At 40.2% G+C, this 14729-nt stretch overlaps 1 protein-coding gene across 1 annotated transcript in view; it reads right to left on the bottom strand.

The window, feature by feature from the left end:
* The window catches only part of LOC146509746 (sodium/potassium/calcium exchanger 3), a 37389-nt gene that overhangs the window by 8018 nt on the left and 14642 nt on the right, over positions 1 to 14729 (bottom strand). Inside the window, exons 3-16 of the mRNA XM_085173891.1 lie at positions 10649 to 10725; positions 10398 to 10472; positions 10214 to 10298; positions 9678 to 9781; positions 9171 to 9245; positions 9056 to 9081; positions 3413 to 3466; positions 3074 to 3216; positions 2770 to 2936; positions 2457 to 2694; positions 1189 to 1355; positions 893 to 1007; positions 692 to 804; positions 476 to 541 (exon numbers count right to left, since the gene is read on the bottom strand). Coding sequence (XP_085030017.1) covers positions 476 to 541; positions 692 to 804; positions 893 to 1007; positions 1189 to 1355; positions 2457 to 2694; positions 2770 to 2936; positions 3074 to 3216; positions 3413 to 3466; positions 9056 to 9081; positions 9171 to 9245; positions 9678 to 9781; positions 10214 to 10298; positions 10398 to 10472; positions 10649 to 10725 — 1505 coding nt within the window. The remainder of the gene's footprint in view (positions 1 to 475; positions 542 to 691; positions 805 to 892; positions 1008 to 1188; positions 1356 to 2456; positions 2695 to 2769; positions 2937 to 3073; positions 3217 to 3412; positions 3467 to 9055; positions 9082 to 9170; positions 9246 to 9677; positions 9782 to 10213; positions 10299 to 10397; positions 10473 to 10648; positions 10726 to 14729) is intronic.

Here is a 14729-nt window from a genome sequence, read left to right as displayed (position 1 = left end):
ATAACTGGACAGCTTTCTATTTATATACGTTTCAACCCCAAGGGGGCAGTGCAACATGTTGCAAGCATTGCTCTCCACCACATCCTGAGGGAAACATCTGGTTCATTAGCTGCAAGCTGCTCCACATGTTTGCCAACTTTGTTAGTGTGGCAACTGGTGCCGAGCACCCAATGCACAGCTGATTTAATAGAGTTATTTTGTAGCCTAACAAACACACACTGGTGAGTGTATATTAAGTTTGCAGCAATGTTGCAAACCAAAACACTCAAAGAGCCCCAAACCTGGCTGAATGATCTAATAGCATTATTGATTCGTATGACTTTAAATCTGTTTGATATAGAAATGTACTGGGTGGGATTTTTTTAAAAACCCAAATTTAGCAGAGCTCTCTGCTGTACACTTTCTACTGTTTACACCTTTCTGAACATCAGCACCTATATATCTGTGCAGCCTTTGGTATTTAGCATTTACTTACTGTCAGAAACACAGACGCCAGCAGCAGGATGACAGAATATACAAGTCCTTTATTATTTATGGATATCTGTGGGAAAGAAAAACATCAGTGTTATGACCATCAAGCAGAAGTGAGAAGCTGCAAACCTTCGCTCTGATAACTCGCACAGAAAAAGTAGTAACCCAGGAAAGAAAGAAGTTTGAATAGGTGTTACATAAAGATGAATGTAAGCATTACTGTTGATCCGTGGTCCACCACAAGTGTACGCAAAGCCCAGGGGAAACCCAAACCCAGCAGGATGTCAAAGATATTGCTGCCTACAGAGTTGGACACTGCCATGTCCCCCATGCCTGAGTAAAGACAGGAAAAGTGACAGAGAAATGCTTCAGTACCTGCCTCACAAAGAGACATAAAAATGAAAGAGAGAGACACATTTACCTTGTCGAGCTACAATCAGACTCGCCATGCAGTCAGGCACGCTTGTCCCTGCTGCCAGGAAGGTTATGCCCATGATGTAGTCTGGGATGTCTAGTGTGAAGCTGATGATGGTGACCTGATAGAAACATATAGAAAATATCAGGATAAAGTTATCTTACTGGTCTATAAAACCTTCAAACTGGCTTTGTTTTTGTTTTTGTTTTAATTTACAAACCAACATGCAGATGTACATCACATCAGTTTCAGCAGGTGTCTGAGAATACAAGAGATACTGTAGACAGAAGACCAGCTCTTACCATCCACACCATGAGGTAGGAGAAGACAGCGATCCATAAAGTGGAGGCCACAAAGGTGACCATGAACCAGCGGTGCCAGCGTGGCAGAATGCAGTTAGGCACAGTGCAGTAGAGCAATAGGCCCAGAGGCCATGTGATCACCCACTTTACCCGCGCACACAAGCCATCTGTGATGAGACAGCATTTGGACTGTATCAGCAATCAAGGGGTTAACATGAAAGAGGAGTAAGATCAGTTTAAGGCAACAATAAACTGACAAATTCTAGCTATATTTATTGAAGGCTGTTCAGAGGCCAGCGAAAGCACAAGTAATCCCTGTGATTACTCTTGGGGCTTCATGATATCCTTAATGTGATTATCTAAGGTGCACAGCTCTCTGTCCACCCCGCCTGGCGTTTAAACCTCCTGTTTTTAAGGGGCAGCCAATCAGAAGAAAGTTTATTTAGAGGCAGGGTGGCCTTAAACAGGCAGGAGGTAAGTGGGTAAACTCGGGGGCTGCAGAGAGATGAATAAGAATTATTTTTAACCTTGAATCGTGCAGCGCTTCTCTAGTAGAGCAAAAGACTATGGAGTAAAAAATGAGCATTATAGCACAATTGTCAATCAGCTAATCAATCAAATCATTATATCGAACTTAGAAGCAACAAGTGTTATTACACATTAAAAATGAACAGAAAATCAGCGAGAGCCATCATATTCACATGGAAAACTCTCTTTTTTATTGCTTAAGCATATAGTTAAGGGCCTCCCTTAGTTATGCTGCAGCAGGCCTAGGCTGCTAGGGGCTTCCCATGGTGCACTGTGCATTTCTTTTTCTCTCACTATGTGTTTATGCACCTCTCTGCATTTAATTATTAGTTATCACTAACGTCTGGCTCTCCTCCACAGCGTGTCCTTGTCCTGTCTTCTTTCCCTCACCCTCAACAGTCAGCTCAGATGGCCACCCCGACCTGAGCCTGGCTCTACTGGAAGTCTCTACCTGTTAAAAGGGAGTTTATCCTTCCCACTATTGCCAAAGTGCTTGCTCATAGTGGATCGTCCGACTCTATATTATTGTTACTATGTTACTAATAATACTGAGTTATCATTGTAGCATCTTTAGCTTACAATATAAAGTGAGGCAACTGTTGTCGTGATTTGGTGTTAACGGAATTGAACATTTGCTTTTTGAAAAGGAGGAGGAAGAAAATGTTTATGAAGTCCTAGCCCTATCTAGCTCATCTTATATATCTGTTTTGATTATACGGTCTAAAATATACATTCCTCACCTGGAATGCGCACTGGACTGAAAATCCCATCTTCATCGTCATCTTCTTCTTCTTGCTGGCCCACCTCGGCCCCTGGCTTGTCTCCTGACTCTGTGTCGACCATCCCGGGTCTCCCGCCTCCGTTCTCCAGACTGCAGGAGGCTGTCCTCTTCAGACTGTTGCTGGTGGACCCCCCTCTTGACCCGGGTCCGGCCTCAACATCCCGTTGATTTTTTGAAATACGGAGCAGTCTCTGTCTCTGCGGTCAAAAAAGATCATTTAGAATTTTTTTTCCTTGTGCGCGAGTGTGTCACAGTATGTGAGCATTGAATACCTCACTGATGAGCATGCGTCCGGCCATGGAGAGCCTGGTGCGGGGTGAGAAGTGGGGGGTGATCATAATCCGCAGGCCGGCCTCTGAGAATGACAGTTTGTGAGGGTTGAGGATGAGAAGCTCATCTACCATGACGACTGGAGAAGCCTCCTGACCATGGGCTTGGCCTGTGTATGAGATGTTGCCAATGAAAAGCACAACATATAAAACTACTTCATTCACACTCAACATCATAATGAGCATTATTATGCATAATGATTATGATATTATACAAATCATTTAAAAAAACAAAACAAAAACAAACCTTTGTTGAGAAGCACCATCGATGTGTTGCACGCCGAGGTGTCTTCTCCCAACTTGTTGTCTCGCCGTTCTTCTGATCGGAGGCAGCACGGCCTGATGCTCCTCAACCGGCGTGTCACAAACACAAAAATCTGGGAGTTGAACCTGTGACAGAGCAAACCACCATCTTACACCATCCAAGTATTCTTACTTGGATGGTGTAAGATGGTGCTCTTATGGACCACCATGTGAGTAAGATGGTGCTCACACATATGGTGGTCCATATGTGTGAGTTCTAAGTAAACTCACACATATGGAGCTTTACTGACTGATCAGGAGGTTTTATCTTCAGGAAACTTACTTCATGATGATAATGTAGATTCCATACATCGTCATTAGCAGTAAGGACTCCCACCTGCACAGTGAGCAGAACGTTTATGTAAGTCTGACCTTCACAGAATCAGTGTGCATTGGGAACAACTTGGGGTTCAGTATCCTGCCCAAAGACTGGAGCAGTCAGGGATTAAACCATCAGCCTTCCAATTAGTAGAGGACCTAAGGCTAAGATTGAGCTCGTAATGCTGCACACTGCATTTTTCTGGGGGGTTATTCCATCTGTATTTCAAATGTGAACAATAACGTGACTTTTTTTAAATTCAAATTGGGAAAATGATGGAGAAAACACCTTTACAAATACTTCATATAATATTTATGGAAACTTTGAAAAAGAGAGATCTCTTACCCGAGGAGGACTATCACACTATTTTCAGATGAACATGTTGTGTGTGTTTTATTCCAGCTTTAATATATCTGAAATCCTTCACTTGTTTTACAGTTTTTCTCCATTGGTTTGGCTCATTTCTTGAAACAGAAATTACATTCTCAAAATAACATGGACAAACCTCCAAACCTCTTGGCAAATGTTCACAACAGAATGGCATTTCTCATTCATTTTATCAAATGGCAAATGCCTTAGTACATGTCTCAATTGTCTCAGTGCATCTTTGCAAATGATTAAGTACAAGTAGCCTACAGTTATACAGTTAGCCCACATTTAGCACATTTTCCAAATGAATAGATCTTGTAGATCTAAACTGATTAGTTGATTCTCAGTCTAATGATCATTCTCTCCAAAACATGTCAGCATGATTTCATTGTATAAGTACTCGCATGCACAACCGTCTGTTCAATTGTCAAATTTGGTCAAGAACATAATACCATGAATACCAAATATGAATTTCTTTGAATATTTGATAAATTGATGACAGTCATTGACAGTCAGGTGAAACTAGGTGTCACACGCAGGTGTGTTCCATGTTTGTGTGCTGCCAAACACAGACCAGAGCCAGTCCGATCTCTGAACATGGATAGACAAGGCCAAGCAAACGGACAAGGGGAAGTTCTTCCTCAAGGAAGAGGAGGAAGAAGAAGAAGAAGAGGAGGACTGAGAATGTGTGGTGGAGGAATAGGGGGAAGAGGCCGAGGAGCGAGAAGACACTGTGGTGTCCCGAATGAAATTCGGGCCACGATTATAGACCATGTCATAAACCATGGCCTCACAATGGCAGAGGCAGGTCGTCGAGTGCAGCCTAATGTGCCTCGTTCTACAGTCTCCTCCATCATCCAAACCTTTCGCAGGGAAAACAGGTATGTACTCTATGTAATCTATTATGGAATTATATGTTGTATAGGACAGGGCACTGTGCGTGAGGCAAAAAATGTATAACTTACTGTAGAGATTTTGTGTGCATCGGCCCAGTGGTAGGTCTATACTAGCAGGTGGAGAGGACTAGTGGAATGTTTTGATACTAAATATGACAAGAAATATATTGAACAAATTACTGTAAACTATGGAATTACATAATTTATACAGTTTAGAGAAGTATTCCAGTCACTGTGCAGCGGGAGAATGAGTACAGCGACCACTGAATAAGTCCTTGTTTTTTGATTTTGTGTTCATACAATTTACTACTGTAATGTACATTTTCTTTTTACATATGTATGAAACTTTCTTTTGCGTGTGAATAAAAAATGGTTATCATTTCCTTGGTAGTGTGAGTGCAATCTGTGATGTCAAACCTTGGAGGCTACTCTTTTCTGTGGTATATTGTTGGTCCTCTGCCATAGTGACAAAACATCTAAACATTTTGTATGGCAGTACTCACACAATGCCAAAGGGATGATGCATTTTGGGGGCACTGACTATTCAGATTAGAAAGAAATGTAGTTTTGACACATGAGTGAACTGTTTTAGGGGAGATATGAGCTTTTGCAGGTGGACCATGTTGTTGTGATCAACCATCCAGGTTTATTTTGACAAAAGCACCAAGAATGATGAGAATGTCCGATCTGTGTCGAGAAATGAGCCAAAGCTATTGAGAAGGATCTTTGCCATTTTGGAGACACTGACTGTTTAAATGAGAAAGAGATTTAGATTGAAGCCTGAGTGAACAGTTTTGGAAGAGATATGAGCATTTGCAGGTGAGCTATAGTGTTGTGCTAAACTGTAAGAGTGTTTTGCCAAATGATCTTAGAGTTTTGAGAATGTAATTTCTGTTTAAAGAAATGAGCCAAACCAATGGAGAAAAACTGTAAACTCTTTAAAAAAAATCTCAAGCTGTAATAAAACTCTGTGGTTTTTACAGACCTCAAAAACTGCTGCCAGAGATGCCACATACAGATTTCAAACTTTCTATGTTAACTACACTCCAGGGAGTCCATATTATCAGAGCCACAGTCTTAGTATTAAGTGATATTAAAAACCGAGGACCAAATTCAAGCAGTTGAGCCATTTTTTAAGATGGAATTTAAATATCCCTGCTGAATAAAATGCTATGAAAGCATCTATAATCACTCCCACTTTCATCCCCCAAGTTCTTCTTCTTCTTCTTATTTTTTTTAAAGAAAACTAATGACAGTATTGACCTCAAACTCTCCAGAATTCCTAATAAGAATTCCCTGAATTTTTGTTTTCCTCAGCGTGAAAAGTCTCTTGATAAATTGAGAATGACCCTGGATCACTTTGTTTAGTTAGGATAATTTAATTAAACAGAAACAGCAGTTTATTTAACTTTAAATCTATCCAGCTCGCTTGACCACACTTCCTCCTCTTTACTGATTGGTTTGTGTTCTTCTTTGGTCACCTTTTATTCAGTTTCACTCTGTCACAGTGTAGCAGTTCAGTCTTTGGTAGCTTACAAAAGAAATGTATTTATTTATTAACTTTTTTTTAAAGATAGAAATGTGGGACACATTTATCTTTTATGTTTCCCCCTTTTGTTAGAATATTTATAACTATAACTTATGTATTTATTTAGAATGGATGGATGGATTTTTGCAAATTTAAGCGTTTAACTGTAAATTCAGGCTTTTATTCATTTCCAACACTTTGATCAGATGCCCATAATGAAAGTCACCTTTGTATTCTGAACCTCTGAATTACCGGAAACCACCAAAAACATGGCTTTAAAAGTCCATTATCATTCAGATTTTACCTACAGACTGTCATTTGAACTCAGTAACATAGGAGTGCCCTAAACCAACTTCTTATAGTCTCTTATAGTTTGTGGTTGAGTAGTCAGTTTTGCTCAGAGAGATTCCAAACTCAGTGAGGTATCCCAGAAGCATCTGGACAGGGGCCATGACAGTAGCAGATCTTCTAAATACTAAGAAGGGGTATTTCAGTGCTTCCTGTAATGCCTCCTTTAGCAGAGGAGACACTTGGGCATCATTTATTAAATTGCAATCCAAAGTGATGGAGTGTGCAAACAAACATCCAACCTATTTTCCATTTCCAATGCCATACTCTGCTGATATGTCTCAATGCATGCTCACTAATCCAGGGAAAGAAACCCTGATAAAGTTAATTCTGTTCACCTGACTGCAGCTTCTGCTTCTTAATTGAGCAATGAAAAGTTTCTCCCACTGAAAACATTAAATCTGGATAAAGTGAATCAACATTCTCAAAACTAATAAAAATGTTTTCAATCTGAACCTTCAACAGGTTCTTAAACCCACACATGAGCTATGAACATTACAACATGAAGGTGGAGAAGATCGTAAATTGGATAAAAAAAAGAATGCATACAAAATAAAGTACAAGAACATATGAGTAGAGAAGACGAGCAACTAATCTCAATTTTATAAGCACTGCATTTCACTTTATATATACAAATTTGAATATAAATCCTTTAAAAAACAAATGCATTTAAAAAGCCTGCAATTAGTCATCCTAACACTGCATTTCTTTTTTGCTAAGTCCTTATGAATTCCCCTTCATATCTTTCCTTGACCCCATGGCTTTTCCCATAAAGGTCAAAGAGAAGTGAAGTGTTTTGTGAATGATTTTTTATAAAGGGATAGAAATGTAGTTGAAATATATATAAAAACATCAACACAAAACAAGGCAGTTCAGAAACACTGACACAGAGTGAGTCATACAAAGCAATTTGTAAAATAAGCAGCTAAACATCTAGTACACACTGTCCAGTTCACTTCAGGTTATGCATGTTTTCTCTTTGTCTTTGAATATGAATTCACTGAAACTGTCCCATTGCTCCTTGGCCATCTCTATTTTTTACAGCTAAGCCTTCACAACATCACTTCTCAACATCCCTGCCACATTTTCACTGTCACAGTTTGAGATTCTTTCCAAAACCTGAGAATTAGTCAGGCACAAATCCCTAACCCGACCCTCAATAGGCCCGCTGCATACTTATTCAGCTGTGGCATGACACCACTGTCTCCAAGGAGACACAGTGTTGGTGATCTAGGCAAATCACACTTCAACCATTGGCCGATACAATCGTAAAGATGTCTTCAAAACAGAAAAACTTTAGCACACTCGCGTGCATGCACATAAGTGCATCTTTTTGTGTTACATTCCCAGCATATAGCATCCTTAATTAAACCCATTTTGTTTAATCGAGAAGGATAACAGTAAATTATTCTATATTGGATAAAGTTACTTCTACTTTCCCTGATTTGTGAATAAATAAAGCTATGACTGACAACAGTGAAACGGACACAGAGAGCACAATAAGTTCAGTGTGCTACAGTCTGCTCTGTCCTTTCTGAACTACTTTGAGCACTAGGATGCCAGGGAACAAGTTCAAATACAATCCGTACCAACAAACAGGACTGACAGTAAAAGACGCCGCTGCAAACAGCGGTGAGGTGAAATACACCAAGATTGCCTCGGTGTGGGACTCAATAAACAGCCTGCTATATATCACGAAGGAATTCAGCGCCACAGTGGACATTAGATCCTTGAATAAATCTACCCTTTCAATAAAATCCCAACACTGCAAACAATGGAAAGCTCTTTTACTCTAAAGGTCTCGGGACGAGAAGTGAAGAAGGCATCCAGAGCGGGGGGAAAAAACAGCTGTAAAGGAAGAGTTACACAAAAGAAATCAATCTAACAACCAGTATCAAATCAATCTTACAAATAAGCTGCAAATGACTGAAATGAGTGCCACTGATGGCATAAACCTCCAAAAGAAATCAATCAAAATTAATTTACTAACATTTTCCTTTCCTGCCTCTGATTAGAAATATTTGTTCAGATGTTACTATTTTTCAATAATAAATCAGAAACATATTAGATTTACCACAGTCCGTTATCACAGCTATAACGCTGCCATTACTAATAATAAAAAGTAATACAAATCACTTGAGGAATGAGGTTGTGACATCATTTAGAGCATGAAAGAATGCGCTTTAAAATCATTTTTTGTGACATTTACAATTCTCGTCATCAGTAAACCGCAAACGAGGAATAAAATCACGTCAACAGGAACGTCAGCTCCTGTTGCAATCCAACCCATTCAATCCGATTCCTGACAGACTTTTTAAACACGCCGAGTCTCAAAGGTCAAACTGAGCTCATTTATACAAGCAGTGAAAACAGTGTAAAGTACTGGCTCACACACACAAAAAAAAAACAGGGAGTTGAAAATTTCTTAAAACAACCTTTAAAAATGAAAAAGCTGTGTGGACTCACCAGACGACTGTGGCATCATAGATGACCTAATGAGAAAGAAAAAACGGTTTAAAAGCAAAAAGGATGACACGGAGCCCAGAGGAACTACTCTTTATTGTTTAAATGTGTATCTCACCATGATGAGAGTCAGTACTGACAGGATGTAGTAGGAGGAATCTCTAAAGAGAGACCACCATGTCAGAACCACTGTCTGTGGAGAACAGATACTCGTGTTACAATATTTTATTATTCATTATTCAGAGCTGCGCATGAACAGGTTTCTTCTATTGCAATGTCTTCTATTACATTTTATTAATAACATTTGCTAATTTTCCATTTCAAAGCCAGATTAAATGAAGGTTCTTTACACCAGTTTGATAAGTTGCTTTGTCCTGAGATGACCACGCTCAGACTAAACCCCTCTGTTTGGCAGTGGAGTGGAAAAAACTGTGGAAGACCGAGCCTTTAAAGCAGTCTGAGCTCATTTGAAACTTTAATAATGTTAAACAAACACATCACCACTGTAGCAATATCTAAAAGCACAACAGTTTCCCTTTAAACAAGCATGGAAAAAGAAAAGTTACACCACATGTGACAAACATCTGGCTGTAAGATGTGAGTAAGAGTCACAAGTTTAATCTACCTGGCCTGCAAAGATTCCACTCAAACCAATTATGACCAGGATGTTGAAGACAGCTGAGCCCACGATTGTGCCGACGCCAACGTCCCCTTTAGTGATGAAGACACCTGAAAAAGTGCAGAAGATTTGTCTGATGTCAGATAAAATCTGTCTGTCATTCTGTGTTTTTAGGGGCTGTTTATCCTTGTAAACCCCAGATGAGAATCAAGCTAAAATATGATCTACTAAGAAAAATCATTGTGCTGCTTTAAACTGGACTCTGCTGACATCTCCTGGATATGTCCGGTACCTACTTAGATCAGGACCTTTGAAACCACGAGAGGATTGAAGAGAGCCAATTCTCTCCCAAAAGCTTTGCTTTATTTTGAAAGTTAAGCAATTCTTTACCCATGCTCCACTTCACCAGGTTTTGGCACTGTCTGCTGACAAACATCACTTTTTCTCATTTAATCTGATGACAAGCAGTGAAAACAAATGTTGTCATGCTCTCTCTGAATGGAAAGAGCTGCTACTTGGTTAAGACTAGCTGGGTTACTAACCAATGAGAGAGGTGAAAAGCTCTGGAGCTGAGCTTCCAGCAGCCATAAATGTGGCCCCGGCTACATCTTCACTGAGCTGAAGGTTCTGGAAAATTGAATTAAAAAACAGTTTGAATAGTCCGATAATAATATTTTAAAACAATAAATTTATATCTCAAGGCCAGCTGGGGCTGGTTTTCCTCACCTCAGATATTTTCTCAAGGGAAGGAACAAAGTAGTCATCACAGACAATTGCCAGAGCGTAGAACATGTAGATGGCCTGGAAGAGAGGGACCCATACACACTTTGCCTTTACATAACATAAACCAGCTATACATGTCGTCCTGTTGTGTGCGTTTATTCTGTATTGATGTCAAGTGTCAGCATCATGACTCAGGGTTATAAATGGAGAGGAAAAATGTGCAGATTTGAGGCAACATTGCAAGAAATACTCACACAGAGTGCATGGAGACACACGGCCCCATTCTTCCTCTGCTCCTTGGTGAAGATGTCCTCTGGAAACTCATGGATGGCTGCAAGGTACACACGTTTTATTAAATAAATGCCAACTAAAAACTGAAACCTGCAACCTGCAAACAAAACAGAAAGAAAAAAACCCAGAAGACTATTTTTATTAATCATCATTTGTAAACACATTTTAAATGAATATATAATTTTTTATCATCATCATCATCATCACCAATTTCAGGTAAGGTCTCTGACAGACAAGCTACAAACTGCAGCATCACAGAGACGTAGTGTTCGTTTTGCAGTGACAAATGAGACAGGAAGTGAGGTGGAAGTGAAACTGGCAGCTGCTTCCTGTCCTCCCTTGAGTTTAAAGAAAAAAAAGGGGGAAAAAAGAACTGTTAATGACAGCTTAGCTCCCCTCTGTTCCCTCGACACTGCAAAAGAAAGCCTTGAGTGTGTGGTACAGCTCCAATTTACAACTCTGAGCCGAGCTGGATAAATGTAAACTACTGGGGAGCATGAAGCTATTAATAGCCCTTCTGCTCTGTGAGACAACAGCGGGTCGACAAGCACACAATAAGCACAGCGTAGCCGCCACGATACACGCTGCACCTCGGCTGCATGGAAACCGAACAACAGATTGCATGGATTAAAAGAGGGTCCCCTGTGATCAGGGATATGAGATTTGATCTTTGACTCTGCAGCGGCAGAGATCGAGAGGAGGAGGAGGCCATATGGTCCCGAGGAGGGGGACAGAAATTTGTTCAGTTTGAAAAAATAAATGTTTGTGCAGTGACGTTTCCGCATTTTTGCTGTTCTGCCACGAACTGCTTCTTGTGCATGGTTTTTAAGAGTCGAGATGAGTTTGTGGACGGGCTGAGGTAAAAAAAAGCTCCTTTGTGGTCCAGCTGTTACTGCGGGCCACAGCTCGTCCAATAAACTGTCAAGGCTTAGCACGTAAACTTTCTGTCACCCAATCTGACAAATGAAAGAGGCTGGATTTGAAGCAGCTCCTCATGCGCCTTCTCAAGCGGCCTGTCAGCTGTCGGACATGTGTGCTAACACACAAACTCTCAGATTAGGATGGAAATGAAGGGGCTTCAACATGTAGCTCAGATGGACCCTTTGAGGGGTTGCTCTGGTGAAGGTAGTTACTATGGCGACCTGCTCCCTGGGGGCAGCTTTTTTCTGATGGGTGGCAGTAGGAAGCCATAGGCAAGGCAACTGAGAGAGCAGTGAGAAAAGGGGAGGTGAATATGTGTTTCCCATGGTTAGGGTTTATGAAAAAAGGAAAGAAAAAAAAAGTGACAGCAGCTCTGGACTGTAATGTCTAAAAATATTTATTTTTCCTAACAAACCCTCAGGAGAGGTCTGAGAGAGCGGGGGGAGGGGGGGGCACGGCACACAGATACACAGAGACACAAACAGTCTACTGGCTTCCTCAAGGTTGCTGAATGTGCTTTTGCCAAGAGTCTTACGCTGTGGTCTCACAGTGCAAGGCCACAAACGGAAACACCAGAGGGTCGAAGATGATCGCACATCTGCAACTTTCCCAATCAGGGGATTTGAGCCAGCTGCGCCATCAGAGCAGTAAAGTCACAAGTTTACTAATCACTCGGGAACATGTGGACAGCAGCGCTGGTGTGCGGTTACTCTGAAAGTATATATAGTCTATATATCATTTCTCTGGGCTCAGTGTTTTTTATTGCCAGCATCACAAGAAGCTCCCACAGCTCATTCACCTCTGATCCAGTTCTGTCTGTCACAGTGTTCACAGCAGCTCACTTATCTTTGTTGCACTCCTCCACAAGCAGCACTGCTAAAGAACAGACTCTCTTCAGATCTGTTTAGTTCGCTGTGTGGTTGCTGGTAAAGTGACAGACTGTCAGAAACACGAGTATGCATTGTACTGCTGACAGGAAGGACTTCTTCACAGCCTGAACTAGCACAACCAAACAGCTTTTGTAATACTTTACAGCTAAGTAGGGTATAAAATTAACTTATTCCTTTTTGCTAAACATAAATGTAGTGGGTTGGTAGATTCAAAGGGTTTATTAAACACCGTAAATAAGTTAAACCTGAAAATACGGTCAATAGCCATGTCTTTAGGGATAAAATTGCTCTATAAATCAAACTGACTGATATATAGACAAACTCTTTTAGCTAAACCCTTCAGAAGACAAACATGAATGAAACTGTAAAGTCTGGTACATAAACAGTGTAAAAAGTAAGGAGATTTGTGTTTGGCTGATTATTTCTTTGTTGTAAAAATGCATCTTGGTAATAAATCTTTTACGGTTGGGAAGTTTATTTCCTCTTAAACAGAGCCACATTTGTGGGTTGAGCAGCAGAGTTGAGCATGTGGGTTTTGCCCATAAAAAAAAACAAATCTTCAGCTTATTCTGCTATTGACACTTCTTTTGAGCTTCTGGTACCACAGGTGCTGACAATCAGGCTCCAATCAAAGCTGATTGTCAGCACCTGTGAGCATAGACCCTGTGGTTAGTTCGTGTCTACTCCAAGCATACCATGTCTGACTGTTTGTAAAAAGGGCCCGTGCCACAGGGGAACTTCAAGCTGGTGAAGATTCTTCAATAAACATGACACCAATTAAGAGTCAATATCAGAATAAGCAGTTTGGCATTGACAGAGAAGATTTGCCAAGTTTTTCATGGGCGTAACCCTCACGCTCAACCCTGCTGCTCAACCCTGCTGCTCAACCCTTAAACGCATTTTTCTTTTTCTAAAAGTGGCTCAATTTAAAGGGAAATGAACAGGTGTTCCAACGGTATAATATTTATTGCCAAGGAGCATTCCTACAACAAAGAAATAACTCTGCAACAAGTTTCCTTACTATTTGTGCTACACCAAGATGTTTCTGAAGTAAAAAAATATATATAAAATTTTACCGGAAAAAAGTCATTACCATATTACTAACATTAATAAATGACTGTTTGATTTAGGATGTTTCAATAAAGTGAGGTATCTCCTTGAGTATGCATCTATTTCTATAAAATCCAAGTGATAAATTGTAAACTAAAAAAATTACATGTGTATTTTGGACATTCTTTCCTCTAGTCCAAAAGACAACGCATCAGAGAAACAAATCATTCCAAAATATTAACAGGGACCAATACATTATAAAAATAGTAAATATATGTTGTACTGCATACAATTTAATGACAAAAATATGTTTAATCACCAAACGTGTTTCAAGATCTGTGCCAATTGGAAATATCAGATGACGAGTATCATTTAGATTATGTGCAAATTAAAAACTGCTCATATCAACAAAACATTTCTCTACTTTCAGATGCACAAATGCAAATGAAATGCTATGGGTGGACAATTCAAATTTCAGTATAAATACAAATACATAAATTGTTCACATTAAAAAACAAAAAAACACAACTGAGGATTTAGATGAGCTATGTACGCTGACAGAACTCAAACTCAAGCCTAACAATAACTTGATGATATGCTGGTCATTCAAGACCTAAAACCTTTTCTTGCAAAGGATTTTTTCCCCTGTTATATACACCACATATGAGCAGCAACTTCAGACTTTGGGTTTGGGCATTTATCTGGATCTTACTTTAACTAAAAACCAAAACACCCAAATTGTGCTCCCTGATGGCAGCAGCCTTGTCTCATAGGACAATGTACCCCATCACACTACAAACTGCTGACAGAGCAGGGCGGCACCAGCAGAGTCAGATCATTTTTAGGGACGGCCACTGGGGTGGCAAAGAAATATATGTTCTCTTTTGTCGTTGTTCCCCACTACCAAGAATATCGTCATTAGCCAGGTCTATGAGTGTGTGTCTAGCCTCCTGGCCACACATGGCTGGCCACTCTACAAAACACAGAACCTAAAAGAACTGGTAGATCTGGTCCACCATCCACCCCACCCCCAGAGGTTCCCGTAGCCAATCTGTCTGAACACTATAAAACTGATGGTTTTAATCTTGTGGCTGACAGGTGTACGCTCTGATTGTGTGCCATGAATCTACTCATCACTCTTTGTGTGCTCTAGACTATCCAGTAAGATTTATGCTGACCTTAA

This window comes from Neolamprologus multifasciatus, chromosome 10 (assembly GCF_963576455.1).
Source record: "Neolamprologus multifasciatus chromosome 10, fNeoMul1.2, whole genome shotgun sequence".
In the NCBI taxonomy this organism is placed as follows: Eukaryota; Metazoa; Chordata; class Actinopteri; order Cichliformes; family Cichlidae; genus Neolamprologus; species Neolamprologus multifasciatus.
The sequence above is the reverse complement of the archived record's forward strand: the minus strand, read 5'-3'. Positions and strand labels throughout refer to the sequence as shown.